General features: G+C 44.6%; 1 protein-coding gene across 1 annotated transcript in view; it reads right to left on the bottom strand.

Moving 5' to 3' along the window:
- Positions 1–3,375: 3,375 nt before the first annotated feature.
- The window catches only part of LOC117745789 (G patch domain-containing protein 8), a 31,676-nt gene continuing 19,721 nt past the window's right edge, over positions 3,376–15,330 (bottom strand). The window contains exons 4-6 of the mRNA XM_034554318.1: positions 11,685–11,822; positions 8,119–8,249; positions 3,376–7,360 (exon numbers count right to left, since the gene is read on the bottom strand). Of these exons, the coding sequence (XP_034410209.1) occupies positions 3,376–7,360; positions 8,119–8,249; positions 11,685–11,822 (4,254 nt within the window). The remainder of the gene's footprint in view (positions 7,361–8,118; positions 8,250–11,684; positions 11,823–15,330) is intronic.

The raw sequence follows: 15,330 nt of genomic DNA on the forward strand, positions 1-15,330 counted from the left end.
GCACAGCACCTTGTGCTTTGAGTGTCGATGCTGTACAGCATTCAACATTATAAAAGAAACAAATGTAGACTCTGGATGAAGGATGAAATGTAATGGCGCCTTTTCTTCAGCGCAGTCAGAGAACAGCCGGGGGAGCTGAACGCAGCCCCACTGACCTGGTTGAATCAAAGAGAAGGGTAAGAGGCGAGACCACGGAAAAAAAAAAGGAAAGAAAGGGAGAGGGCAAGAGACGGGAAGTGTCTCATTTATACGGCGTTGCAATGTGGGTCGATGGATCGCTTCAGGAGCTGTGAGGGGCACTTTTTGCTCAGTGCAATCTATACCCACAATCTAACAATCAAATGTGGTGCCAATAGAGCAGTGAGCTCTCTGTGATTGCTGCTGAGTTTGACTGAGTGCCAGCTTTAGTTTTTATACCTCATTAATTCACAGGAGCAATTGACTGAGGAAACCGCTTCTTCTCCATCATAAATCAAACCACACTCGTGTGCGTGCACATGCACACACGCACGCACACGGAACAGCAAAACATGAACACACCGGGGGGCAAATCTCAGAGCTTAGGTAATGATTTAATCAGTCACTGACAGAAAGTACAGTGATACCGTGATTACTTATTTCCACATGACCCTTGTGTGGATAACTCCTGTGTCTACGTGTGACTCTCTGTGTTCCTTTATAATACAGAAACGGTCCCAAGCACTCACAGATGAATTTGCTTTCAAAAATAACATTCGTTGTGGTTTTTTTTTCGTTCAAGTAATGTAATTGCTTTTAAGCTTTCCGTAATGTGACTCTTCTCGTGCATTTTCCCCGTTAGACTTTGTGAGTGATTTTGATGCTTGAGAACCGAAGTGAAAATGTATTTTAAAAAATGGATTGGGTTGATTTTGTATCATCTCCACAATCATCAGTATTGGAGGACTGAGAAGTTGTAGCTCATTTTAGTATCTCTAAATTAAAGTCAGGGATAAGAACTGAGCAGTAGTGTGTGTGTGTGTGTGTGTGTGTGTCAGAGAGCGAGAGGTAGAGATAGAGAGGATTGATGCTGTAACAGCTGCTAATTATTGCTGCTCTATATTTCACATACTCTGTTTGATCTCCTGTCCTGTTGAGAGAGATAGGGATTCTCTGTTTCTCACAAGCTCACACATTTGTAGACACACACACGCACACACACACACACACACACACATACACAAGCAAGCTCAAGGGTCACAAGGAGGAGAAAGAGGAATTGTGCTCTAATTACCAAATCTCTGCAGGGGTTGACTTATATTTCTAGTCAACAACTGAGGACTGGGAGTGTACATTTTGTGTCTTGTTTTTGTTTCTGTATTTATGTCACCGCTTGCTGTGTGCTGGGCGGTGTTCACTGATATCATGGAGGGCAAATCAATCCAATCTCTCAAAGCACTCTGGGTAGTCCAAGTCCATAGACCATCTGGATGCCGCTCTGTTTTCCTCTGTGTTCTGCCCCCCGAGTGCCGGCCGCTGCAGTCATCAACTGTTTGGCAAGCAGCTTTAATACATCGGCGCCTTCGCCGATCACCAGGCATGGATGCATAGAAACACTTAATAACCATTATAGCCTTCGGCAAGACATGCAAGAAAGAACATCTGTGATGTTTCATTAATGATGGAAAAGGGATTTTCTTTCTTTTTTTACCCGACGTGTGTAATATCCAAGTACGATCGTCTTGTGCAGATTGAGCGTCTTGAAACTCTGAAGATATTTCTTGGCTTTGGGCAGCCCCAGAGCGGTGAAACAAAGGTCAAACTATGCGTGAAATGTGGACAAAGAATTGTGCTTCTTTGGACAATTGATTTCTCTGTCTTGTATTTAAAAAGGCCAGAATAGCACTTAATTAAACATATTACTTTTTAAAGGGCAGCATCTAATTGTGACTGACACAATAAAAACTTTTTTTTCATTTGAAATGGAGAATAAAGAATTATTTGCATCTTTTTATTAAATTAATTGCTACACTTGCTGGTTAAACCTATTGCTATATGCTTTATGCCATCATTATCCTTTCTTCAGACACTCAAATAGTGTTTTTCCAACTTTCAAGATGGTTATCAGTTTAGGATAAGATTCACTTAAAATCTGGCCACAAATTAGTTTTTTTGTTACTCTTTCCTGATCTTTGCTTCCTTCCATCTAAAACCTATGTAAATAAAACAGCACAAACAGGCCAATTCCCTTCCCAACTGACATGCTCACAGTTCATAGACATGCACCCTGTGACAAGGGGTTAAGTAGACATCACTTCAACCTAATGGGTCACAGGTAAGGTTTAAGGTTTGGAGCCACGGCTCTATGGTCTTTTAAAGATCTCTGCAGAGTCCTGGGCCTCACTTTGAGATGTGGTAAACCACACAGTAGCTTTTTTCAGTATTTATTTGGAACATGTTGCAACATGTTGCACAATCAACATGAATCAGATGGAATAAGAGAAAAGCATTACAGACTGTTTATTTTCACCCAAGTTTTAATGTAACAGATCCAATTCATTCCTTGCTGAGAATTTAATTTCACATATGAGAATGAAAAGATGTTGACGTGTTGGTATCACTGAAGCCGTTGATTGTGGAATAAGCATTGTACCACTGATCAAGGTTAAATACACCTTTTGTTTAATTGTATCACATGACTTTAATGTCATTACTCACTGCCAGAATATTTACACTATAGAGACAAAACAGGTCTTTACACGTGTCAGATATGGAAATTAGCTTCCATTCTTCCTACTGTGTATCAGTGCAGTACCTCTTATACACGGACGATTGCACAAACAAAAATACAGCATACACCAAGGTTAAAATGGCTGTGCGAGCCCACCGGTCCCCAGAACGTAACATCTGTTTGTTGAAAGTCACACTCTCACAACTCAGATAACCTGTATTAAATAGATATACGGGGATTGTATTATCACTCCTTCTTGCCCCACTGTCTCTGCCATGAAGGATACTTCAAAAGGCAGCTGCTCTGTCTGTGGTTCAGAAGGAAAGAGAGAGGATGACACAAGCCCAGCTTGTCTTTGAATAGCAGGTGCACCTTTCCCTTTATTCTGGGCCTGAATGAGGAATGATGGAAACAGCAAAGCATCAAAGTCTGTTTTCACTATGTCTGCGTCAACACAGCAGAGGCTAGATGGAGAAACACATTTTCATTGGAAAACAGTCAATAGTTGGGCTGTTTGTGTGTAAGCGTGTATGTGTGTGAGTGATTGGAGTTGATTCTAGTAAAAGCACTCACACAACCCCATGTCAAATAGCAGGCTTTAGTCCAACACAACATGTTCTTCTCTTTCGCTCACTAGTCTGTTTCACCACAGAAGATTAATAAACATGGCAGCCACTCTTTGAAAATCACAACGCCTTCTGTTGAAACCTCACTGGCCAAGCTCTCTCCATGAAAGACTGGGGGTTCAAGGGTCGCAAGGCTACTTGGGAGAGTGGAGCGAGGGGGGTCGCATGAAAAGCAGGGGACTGGGGTAGGAGAGGGATTGGATGATGGGACAGCAGAATGGAGGGAAACAGGGAAGTTATGGAGAAGGGAGCGAGGTGAAGGTGATGAGCGAGAGTGGGGTGGAGATGGGGCAGGGGGTGAGGGAGCTGAGCTGGGTGTGGGTGCATGGAAGGAGAGTTGGATGAGGTGGAAGAGGATGAGGAGGAGGGGTGCAGGGAGAGGGCTGCGTGTTGTAAAATGATATGATGGAGGCTGGAGAGAGGGGGGAGGCTGGGCACTCTCAGAGCCATGGGTTGAGTGAAGTTCTCTTGTGGAGTCACATGTGGAAGTGGGAGATTGACCTGGAGGGTGTGCTGTCCCTGTGTTTGCATCATGTCTGTGTGAAGTGTCTGGGTTTGAGGCTGTGAAGGGTTGTGCAAGGACACGGGTGTGTATTGTTCCTGTGAAGTCTCACAGCTTTCTGTCTTTGTTTGTGTGTAGTCTGTCTCTGTGTGTATATCTGCGCTCTCTTGCAACTGTTCCAGGACTTTCTGCATGTGCTCTCTTGCCTGCTCTTGCAGGAGACGATATTTGTCCATTTCCTCAGCAGTAAAGCTGATTGGCAGAGCTGTCTCTCTATCTGTCTGCTTGTCTTCAGTCCTAATGCAGAGATTTGGAGCGTTTCTGGGGTTTGACTCAACCGTGTCCAGAGGACATTTTGGACTTTTGGCGACTGCTCCAGGATCCATTCCACTGCTCCTGGTGTCCTCTTCCTCCTCTCCTTCTTTCTCCTGACTCTTCTCCAGCAACCCTTTGTTCCTTCTGGCCTTTCTCTGGATTGCAGGTAGCTTCCCTATGAGAGGGAGAAGCAACATCCTGGCTGTTTTCTGTGGCAGAGACTTACTGAGAGAAAGTCCTGGAATAGTTGTGCCTGACCTGCTGGTGTCAACAGGGGCCAACAAGGGTCTATGGACAAGGTCAGACTGTATATTGGGCTCCTTAAGCTGAGAAGGGCTTGTGTTACAATGGTGTGTGTTGAGGCCCGGTACTATGGGAGCAAAATTGGATCTTTGAGGCAAAGAATGAGAGAAGGAGCAAGAGGTAAGGCCGGATGAAATGGACATAGGGCTGCTCTGCTTTTTTGCCTCCTGAGGGGCATCAGATGAAAGTCCTGGAGCTACAGAGGACGTCCTACCAGAGTTAACTGTCAACCCATCAACTGTGACTCCTGAGCAGGTACTGCTCCTGCTCCAATCCCAGCTCAGCTCGGACATGCTGGTGCTGCTGCAGGGGCTGCAGGAGCGCGGGCTGTGACATCTGCTGTACTGTGTGTTGATCACACTCTGGGGGCTGTATGTCTGCCTACTTGTCCACCACTCAGGGCTAGAGAAGTGTCTGGAGCTTGAGCGTCTGGTGCCTGCACATTTCCAGACACAGCCCGGGCTGTCTCTGGTGTCTGCTCCTGTCCTGCAGCCTGATGTGGATCTGTGTGTCCCCCTGTCCTCCCAGCTGTCACTGCTGCCCCATGTCCATCTGTCCACGCTGCATCTGTCCCAGTCTACATCTTCTGTGCTCAGACGTCGGCCTCTCCTGCCCCAGCTGCCAGGACTGGGGCTAAACTTTGACACCCGATCCCACTCCACTGCTCTGTTTCTTGATCTCCACCCACTCCTTGACCTGCCCTCCTCACTACCTCGAGGATAGCTCCCCCTCAACCACTCCCATTGTTCTGTATCTGAAATCGGGCCCCTGTCTCTGCAACCGGAGTGCCCTCCCATTTTCCTGCCCCTCTCTGTCTCCTCCCAGACTGCACGATGCCTCAAACTCTTCCTCTTACTATGAATGGGTTTCCTGTCCCTGTGGAGGAGTTTTCTCTTTCTCGCCGGGCTGCAACCACAGCTGTTGTCAGGGTAACAGCAGTCAATGAAACTCTTGGGGTTGCTATGGTGACCCCTTTCCCAAAACAGCTTTGAGTTACATCCTGGTGAGAAGGAGTGTAAGGAGAAGTGAGACCGCCAGGGAAAAGCCACTGCATCTCTGTCTCGCTTTCCCTCCCCCTCGTTGTGTCTGTCGAGCTGGGAGTCGGCACTGCAGTGCTCTGCCTGCTCTCTGTCTGGCTGGGACTGGGATTCAGTGCTCAGGCTCCTGTGAGGCCTCCTCTTTCTGACAGGGACAGATACTGGCTCAGCCTCACATCTACCCAGGAGACAGCTGCTCCCAGCTCCCTGCACCCTCCTCCTCCTCATCCTCATCTCCCTCGTCTCCCTTTGCCTCCTTTGCTTCCCCCAGTTCCCTCTAGCTTCTCCACTCCTCTCTGTGCCAATGGAGACTGTAGAGACAACACTCCTCACTTTGCACCTTGCTGATTGGCGCTTGTTTGAAGCGTTTTCCTTCTCACCACTCTTCTTCTTTCCCAGCTTGTGCTTCTTTGTGCGGGCTCTCCTCTTTTTGCGTGAGACTTCTGAGAAGCCCACGCACGGTTGTGGAGCACTGGCACACTTGCACAATGTCTCAGTGTCACACCTGGACGGGCTGGTGCACATCGTCTGTGTGCCAGGCTGGGTGACAGACTCTAATTTACAGTTCAGAGCTATGATGGCTCTCTCCCTGGTCCCTCTAGCACCCCCTAATCTTCCTCCCAGTGGATTCTGGGGGTTTGTGTCAGAGCTGTCACTATGAGCGGGGTCAAATGGACGAGAGGCTGCCCTCCCACAATCATCCATACTTAGCGGGCATCTTCCTCTTTCTGGTCTTGTTTCTGATGATGAAATGTTTTCCTTCTTTAGCAACAGGTGTGCTTCTGTCTCCACATTGATATGTTCCTCAGCTTCCTGTCTGTGTGCTTTCAACTCTTGTCTTGTCTGTCTTTGTAAACAGGAAGCAGCATCTGGTGTAAGAATAACTGGCACAGGTAGCTCCGATTCATCTGAGAGAGCAGACAACAGATTTTGTTGTGACTCCTGCAGATCCTCTGTGAGTTGTTCTGGTTGTTGTGTGTCCAAGCAGAGTGGGCTGCAGCTGTAGGAGATGTGTGGTTGAGACTTAGTGAACATAAGCAAATTGACAGGCCATCTCAGACGGGTACAGCCATCTTTCCCCAGCACACACATATACTGACTCTCCTCCATCCCCACTTCTGTCTCTCGCTTGCTGTCTGTCTCGCTATCTGTGTGTTCAGTGCCCATGTGTGACCCTGCTTGCGCTGTGCCCCATAGGGCCAGCTGGGTCTGTGATAGCAAGCATGGTGCATCGTGGCTCTGATTATCAGGTGCTGCTGGTGAAATAGTGGAATGTGCTTTCACTGCATCTCTTGTTCCAATCTCCCCCTCTTCTTTGGCAGCCTCTCTGGGGATTGGCTCGGAGGTGTTGAGGCTAACACTGTCAGATCTGGACTTGTGTTTCCCCTCCTCGGCTGCACCAATTTCCCTGTCAATGTCTTCCATCATCCCCTTTATCCTTTCTTTCATTTGTTCCCTCTTCTCTCTCTCCTCCTCTTCCAGGTCTGAGAAGACGGAGGCAGAAGGCTCAAGCCTGGGCCCCCTGCGTGAGAAGCAGAAGGACACGCCAAGTCTGCCGCCCACTCTCCCCCGCCCAGAGAGAGGCAGCTGGGGATGCAAGCCCAGGCAGGACTGGGGGTACACTGCAGGAGGGTCTGTATTGGATGCCGGATGTGTGATTAGTGGGGACTCAGCTAGAGCAGTGGGCAGCAGCATCTGGGAAGGAGATTGACATGGATCTTCTAGCTGGAGGCTAAGACGTGCTGTTCTGGGTTGTGTAGGAGAGGGACTATGGGTGAAGGGCTCAGCTTTGTTCTCAGGGATGCGGTCGCTTTGGTCTTTATGTTTTTGTTGCTGCGGTCTCACAGCTCTGACTGCACTTCTTAGTCCAGAAGTCCTTCCTGGGACTCTGAAACAGAGAGTGATAGAGGTATTTGGATTGGAATTGATTTAACTTTACATACCTTAAGCTTGGCTTATTTTTGAGTAGCATAGATAGATAGACCTGTGGGCTTAAATGTCACATCTGTACCCAAATATGGACCTTCAGAGTTCAAAAACACCTTTAGTTACTTCCAACATTTTGTGAAATTAAGAACATTTTATCAAATTATATTGTGAACACTAGATCCTGATTCATACTATAATTCATATAATAATACTTTATTCACACTAATAATACTTTATTCATATGCAATTAATATGAAAGGTAGAGAGCTAGAATTAGTATTCTATTGAGAAAGAAAAGAAAGGAGCAAAGAACCACAGAAAGAAAAACATTTTATTTCACAAGGAATAGGCACAATTAAGAAGATTATAAAATGTATGATTTATTATTTTTGTATCTGCTGTTTTCAACTTGTCTCACTCATTTCAGTTACTTCTTAAAAAAAACAACTTTTTTCTACTTCTTTAAAACTCACATCTCCTTCTCCTACATATCATCTACTCTCAGAGCATCAACAAGAATGTGTCTTCATGTTATATTCATGTCACCTGTGGCCTATCTAGGACAACTGGGTGCTCTAACATCTGTGGATACATCCATCAAATGAAAGAAAGGTTGACTGGATGTGACAACTCTAACCCTTCTGGACTCCTGCCCCTGGTCTCATTACACTAACACACTGCCACAGACACACACACATACACTCTCCTCCCATTTACCGCTGGGTTTCCTGTTGCAGCTGTGCGAGCTGGTGCAGACGTCTGAGAGCCTTCTCCTGTTTGCGCTGGTCCTTCCACGATTTTGAGGCCACGTTGCGAGCAAACTCCCTGTGCTTTAGTTCCTTCAGCCTCTGCAGGAAGTGAAAATGAAGGTGTACAGAGGGAGGGACAGAGAAAGTATGTGGAGGGCACAGGGTAGCGAGACGCACAAGAGTGGAACAAAGAGAAGCGAGAGGGAGAAATTAGTTTTAGGAAGCTCTCTGCAGCTGTCTTTCAAACCTACACATCAGTCAGCAGCATTTGCAGATGTTCTCCTGCTAAGCTCATGTCCAATTAACTCCATTCAGCCTGGAAGAAAGCGTCTTATTTCCAACACAGCTTGAAAGCAAACACAATCCAACTGGTGAATAGCAGATTACACACGCAGTTGAGATGAGTGGCAGGAGTGATTTCATGACGACGATGACTTTGCCACTCACATTTTGAAAATGTTCAGCCGTGACAGCTTGTTTTGAGAGACGATCTGATCCAATGACCGATCTGTTCTTTAGCTGGAGTGTAGCAAAGGGTGCATTTGCTGATGCTTAAATTACACATTGGCAAAATAACCAACTGAGATGTTGTAAAGAGATTTCAGCTGGAAAAATGCCAAACCATTGTGTTTGTGTGTGTGTGTGTGTGTGTGTGTGTGTGTGTGTGTGTGCACAAATGCAATATAACATAAATCGCACACCATGTGCTGGAGTAGTGAGTGATTAAAGTTTTAGCAAACTGGTGGGTCTTCATCCGCATCATAAAAATAACAATTAGCTCAACTTTGTGTGTGTTTTGTGTGAGTTCACGTGTGTATTTGTACATGTGTGAAACTGTGTGTCTATAGCCATAGGTGTGCCAGTCCTCTCAGGGAAACAATGATTCATGCCGCAGTCACCATTTTCCTTTTTTGACACACTTTAATCCCTCCTTTATCCATGCTTGGCAGGTGCGTGTATGTGTGCGTTTGTATGTGTGTGCATGTTGCCGTGTTTCTATTTGTATGTCTGAAGGCTAAGGAGGGACTAAATAGTTTAAGAATAGCTGCAGCATCGTGCACCAGTATCCCTCTTATCTTCCGTCTTACTCTCTTTTGCTTCACAGTATATTTGAGCTATATCTCAACCTTGTTTATTTTATATAGTTGTGAATTTATCCTGCAGTATAAATTGCAACAGGATTACACCACTCTCACTTTTAGATTATGTTACGCATTTATCCATCCATCCAGTGTGTATTGCACAAACACACACACACACACACACACATACACACACACACACATGCACACATCAGATTAGCCCCTCAGACATCAGATGTATTTATACACTCACTCTCTTTCACACCCAGATCTTATGCTGGAGCTGACAGTCGTCAGGTTAATCTCTGCTGAGTCTTACACAATCGGGTGTCTTTTTACATTATCGCTCAATGCTTAACATCCCACTGTCAGCTCGTCTTTAGTATGTGCCATTGGAGCAGCACTTGTGGGTTTGTGTCTCTCAAACATTCGGTATAGGTGCTGGTGCATTGTAAATGTGTGAACGATCACATGTGGGTTTGTTAGTGTGTGGTAAGGAGCTTTGAGAGGCTTTGATGCATCACTCATTCTATGGGAAATATTAATCATGTTCAAGCAGAGAGGCATACATAATGAACAACTGTGGACAGAGCCAGGAAAGAGGAGGAAGAAAAGATCAGAGTAGCTGTCCATGGCAATGAGAGAGAGAGAGAGAGAGAGAGAGAGAGAGAGAGAGAGAGAGAGAGAGAGAGAGAGAGAGAGAGAGAGAGAGAGAGAGAGAGAGAGAGAGAGAGAGAGAGAGAGAGAGAGAGAGAGAGAGAGAGAGAGAGAGAGAGTGTGTGAGAGACAGAGAGTGAGTGAGAGAAAGAGATCAGTCTATACTAGATGGAATGTATGAAGATGCATTCTTCCTCCTTCCTCTTGCATTTGCACTCTGCCAGGTTATTGTTCTCTCTTAAAAAACAGATCCCACTGCAGGGAAACCTGTAGCTATATTTAGAGCCAAACAAATCGTTGCACAGAACCATTTTCACCGAGCACACAGTGCAGAGTTTTCACACTTTAAAGCGGATACTTTTGTCATGTCCCAAACAGCTTGAAGCGATATTACATACCAGTCTAGCTATGTGCTATAAAGCTCAATCCGTCTGTCAAAGCCTTGATCGATATTCCTTTAGATGTGTTAAGGAGTGCTCAGGCTGGGGCAACTATGGATGAGTCAGAGTTGATTCATTTCATATCCACAAGGGCCTTAGAATGAGGATTGGTGTATTCTTAGGTAGCATGCGAGGGGCCATGCTAATGATATGATTGTTCTATAATCAGCAGTAAATGCTGATGAAGCACTGCACTCAGGCTTGTTTATCCCGGAATCGATGACAAGGAAAAGAGACAGAACAAACACAATCAGCTGCCATTCTCCAAAGCCAATACTCCTGCAGGGAAGCCGTCTTCAGCTAGAATTTCATTTGTTGTCTGCTCGTTGGGCAGAGTGTGCATGCATGCCTGTGTGTGTGTGTGTGTGTGTGTTACAGTGCCAGTGGCTACTGTCAGCTCAGTGCCTCATGCACCTCGTTTCATGTGCCTGCCGCTGGCTAAAACAAAGCACTAACATTGGCCTGCAGTTGCTTCGATTCATTTTCAAAGAACAATGACAGTGAAGGAACAGTCTTATTTAATGTTTATTTCATGTTGCACAGTGTGGGCGTTCAGAAGTGGGACGTGGCTTGGCTTGGTTGAGAGATTGAGGATGTGTGTGGAAGTGTGTACACGGGGAAGTGCACGTCTGTATGTTTTTGTGTGTGAGTGTATGCCTTGACATGACAACAGATAGCTGTAGGAGAATGTGCTATCAGCAGAACCTTCAGCTTGTTAGTCCAGAGTGGAGGTTGTGTATTAAAATGGATGTGAAAGCAGAACGCAGAAGAAAACCTGCTGGCGGGCCTTTTCCTAATGGTTCATTGGTTCATCTGGTCCAAACCAGAATAATAGAAATCATACTTGAGCTATACTAATGGCTCTATGTTTTATTTTTGTACAGAATATTTGTACAATTTGAAGAATATAGTACATTTTGCAGAGGTGTATTGTGTTCACACTGTTGTGTGTTGAGAGAGGACCCCCATAACCGTTACACCAAACGATATTCTGGATACAGCTCCCTCTCCATCAATGTGTATGTGAGCTTATTTAAAATAAATACTGTGCACTTTATGATTGTTAATACTTTTAATTTTTCAGTTGCTACGAATGTATGCATTATAAGTACGAGTATCTGCCTCAAGTTCCACCTCTGTGTGTGTGCTTGTAAGAGATGATGTCACACTCCTACTGTTACCTGCTGGGAAACTCTACCCGATAAGCAGATCGACATGGAAATGTAAAGTCGTTCTCCGTCAACATGCATTAAGCTAACACACCCAAATCCCTTGACAAGTGATCATAAAACATGTCTGCATGTGTGCTGTTACGTAGCATGTGTGTGTAACTGCAGTGCACTTATCCTATGTACCTGTTTGTGTGCATGGTCGTAGGAGTTGATGTGGTTGTCAAACTCCTGGTGTCTGAGGTACTGCTTGTGACACAGCTCGCAGTAGAAAAGAGCCTTCAGATCCTCCACTGAGCAGCCCAAAGCCCTCTCTGCATGCTCCTGGAGAAAGAGAGAGACGGAGAGAACGAGTCAGTGCGTTGGAGGGGTAGGGGGAGAGAAATGAAAGAGAGTCAAGATAGAGGCATAAACAGACCGAGACATAAAGGGTTAGAGGGGAAGATATATAAAGCAAGAGGAGTAGGGGGAGGGGGGTTGAAAGAATGGAAGATTGTTAGCCATTTAGAGCAAATCTGCATCCCAGAGACATCAGCAGTAATAGCCTCTACATGTGCTCTGCATGAAACTGTTAAACGGCTTCCCATTAAAGAATGCTGCTTTTGCTGCTGCTGGAGGTTGGACAAAGGCACTAAAGCCCTGTGTTCATGGCAACCTGAGCCCGGGGACACATTTAATACAACCACTGTAATAGAAACCTGCGTATGTACTTTAATGGCAAATAGTCTGAGTCTGACTGCAGGGAAAGTGGCAATTGTGGAAAGACAGAAAAACTGAGCTTCTTAAATGCACAACGTAGTCTTTTGTACACTGGCAAAACCGTGCACGTGAAGAACTATCTGAGTGATACACACACACACACACACACACACACACACACACACACACACACACACACACGCGCGCGTAGAGGCACGTAAATAGTACATGGACATAGTTACACATGCTGGACAAATGGCACATGGACCTCAGGGGACACATTGCTGGTCTGCATGCTCACATCAGCCAGAAGGCTTTTTGGGAGGGGTCCGAGGACATGCACAGTGTCGTGTACAATACGTGTGCTTGTGTGTGTGTGTGTGCGTGTGCGTGTGCACATGTTCAACGGTGTGTGTGCATTCATGCCATGCTCTGCTTCAGAATGTAATTTCCCTGAGGCTGGGGGCTGCCAATAAACACTATTGAATTCTGTTCTACACTGACATGATGGGAATTTAATTTGAGGTTGTCACTTCTTTCTCTCACTCTATGCTTCTTTCCTTCCCTCCGTCCATCTCTTGGCTCTTTTTTCCCTCTCTTTGCTAGCTCTCCTGATTTCCCAGCCTTTTTTACCCACTGACACACTTTTGCTTTATCTCCCCTTTTATCCCCTCTATTTGCCTTTTTCTCTCTGTCTAGCTTGTTTTGGTTCGTGTTTGGTGAGCCCTAGGTCATGCAGTGACAGAGTCTATTGGCCCCAATTTGCTTCAGTAATATGCCTGCACACAGGAACAAAGGTGAGAGGAAAAGAGAGGGAGGATAGGAATGCAGACAAGAGGAGACATGACCCCTGCCTGCCCTCACAAACATACACACACACAAACACCTGGCATTATTATTACAACAGAGTAACAATCCCTTCATGTCATTACTTTTCACACCTATATATTACAATTATAATTACATTATAAATACACACACTCTGGTCTCTTTCCATCTGGCTTTCAGTCAGATTGGGTGAAGAGGAGAGGAGGCTGAAGAAAGGACCAGGGGGACTCCTATACTGAAATCAGCAGAAAGGTAACTAATATACATTGATCCTGTGTTACTCTGTGTGTGTATGTGTGTGTGACGTGGTATCGATCTGCCTTGCAGGCTTAAGTCACGACCAGGAAATGATCCAATCACCCAGAGCGGCCTTTCTTTGAGTGGTGCTAGGGTGAAGAGATTGAGATACTGAAAGCTGTTTATTTGTCAACCTTTGGGATTATGCAAGATTACATAGGAGCTCTGTAAGTGCATGTCTTCATACACTCATTTTATACGTGTTCATGTGTATAATTAAGTTCACATTCACCCTTTCTTTACACCTCTCATTCTGTCAGGGTAATTATTTTGAATAGGGAGAAATGTATTCAGAAAGAGGGGTGTATGGACAGAGAAAAGGTGTGAATGCGAGGAAGCAGAAAGTGTGAGTGTGTGTGTGTGTTTGTGTGTGTACGTCTGTGTGTCTGTATGTGTGTGTGTGTGTGTGTGTGTGTGTGTTTGAACTCAGGAGCCATTTGTTTACGTCAGAGACATCCTGACTTGCATTTTCCTGCTGAATAAAGAGAGCCTTCATTTGCCTTAAATAAATACACCTAATATGATTTTTATACCCTTGTGCACCAACACGGAATGCATAGACACACTTACAGAACCACACAAACACTAACACACTTATGCATGCACAGTCGCACATAGTCAGTCAACCTGATAAACCAGTGCTAAATTAACATAGACCTCAATTTACCTCACGAGTATAAATCTGTTTGCAGAGAAAGCACAACTGATATCTGCAGACCTAAACGGACAGTGATTGTTTGCAGGATTATGTGTGAGTGTTTGCGCGAGGCTCTGAATGGGAATGAGCTTTTTCTTCTTTTCCCTTATCTTCAATTTGTCGGAGTAGTGCCATGTTATTCCTCTTCATAGCTGAAATAATGCCACAAATAAGAGTGGTTATGAACCATAACTGGAGTTTCAGGCATACACATGTAATTCAATGTCCCGAGTTTCTGTGGAAATGAACAGGTCACGCTTAAAGTGTTTTGCACACCTGGTATGTTAGCGTTTGGAAATGTGTGCACTAGAAAGTAATGTGCATTCACAAAAAAGTCTTTAGAAAGACAAAGTCTCTTGAGGAACATCTGGGGGTTCTGCAGAGTGAAGCTTTGGCAGCAGTCACCTCATTGCCATCGTACCCAGCCTGCCTTCTTGGTTCTTTTATGGCATATAAAAGAACAAATGACACCCTCATTAGTTATAAGCCTACTAGAAAGGCTTATGGAGATTTAAAATAAGCATTATTAAAAGCTTTTCAAAATTCTTTGTCTATTGATCTTGACCTTCAAGACTGCTGAAGAACACCGGAAACCCCTTAGATAATATGCTTATGACTGTCATAACTTAACTCGACTAACATCTTGACAGTAAGCTGACTGCAGGTGGTACCTCAAGGACAGAGAGAGGCTGGATGTTTGAGGCCAAGTCTGAAATTGGAATTCGCTTAACCACTATTGGCCATCAGCTTTTTTTTTTTTTTGTTTTAAGGTTTGCTTTTTCTCTTCAGCAATCTACTAAATGTGCTATTCTTAAAAAAATAAAATACAATTCAGTACATATTTTGCATTAATTTAGGTTAGAAGTCAAACATTTTTTACATTTGTTGGAAATTGAAATATGAAGAAAAAATTACAATTACATTAAATAAATAATTTAAATAGTTTACTGACATCTACTGTACTTTAGCTAAATTCTCTCACTCGTCTTAATGGTCACTTTCTCAGTAGTTGTAATTAAATATTGAACAGCAGTTCCATGGATGGAGTGTGAGGGAAGACTTACAGAGTGATACTCACTCTTTATAAGGAATGTGCCTCCTTAATGTGATGTAATTCCTGTTAAAAACAGGATGTTTGGTTGGTGCGTAATGCACAGAGAGATCAACTATAGGCATAAACAAATGGGATGGCACTGTAGGAGAAAAATAATAAAATAAAAAACAACCTTATTTAGGCCTAAAATGACATTATGAGATAACCTCTAATTGCACATAAAGTATGATTACACACTTTCCTTTTCTTTCTCATTA

The sequence above is a fragment of the Cyclopterus lumpus genome, chromosome 16 (assembly GCF_009769545.1).
Source record: "Cyclopterus lumpus isolate fCycLum1 chromosome 16, fCycLum1.pri, whole genome shotgun sequence".
NCBI lineage: Eukaryota > Metazoa > Chordata > Actinopteri > Perciformes > Cyclopteridae > Cyclopterus > Cyclopterus lumpus.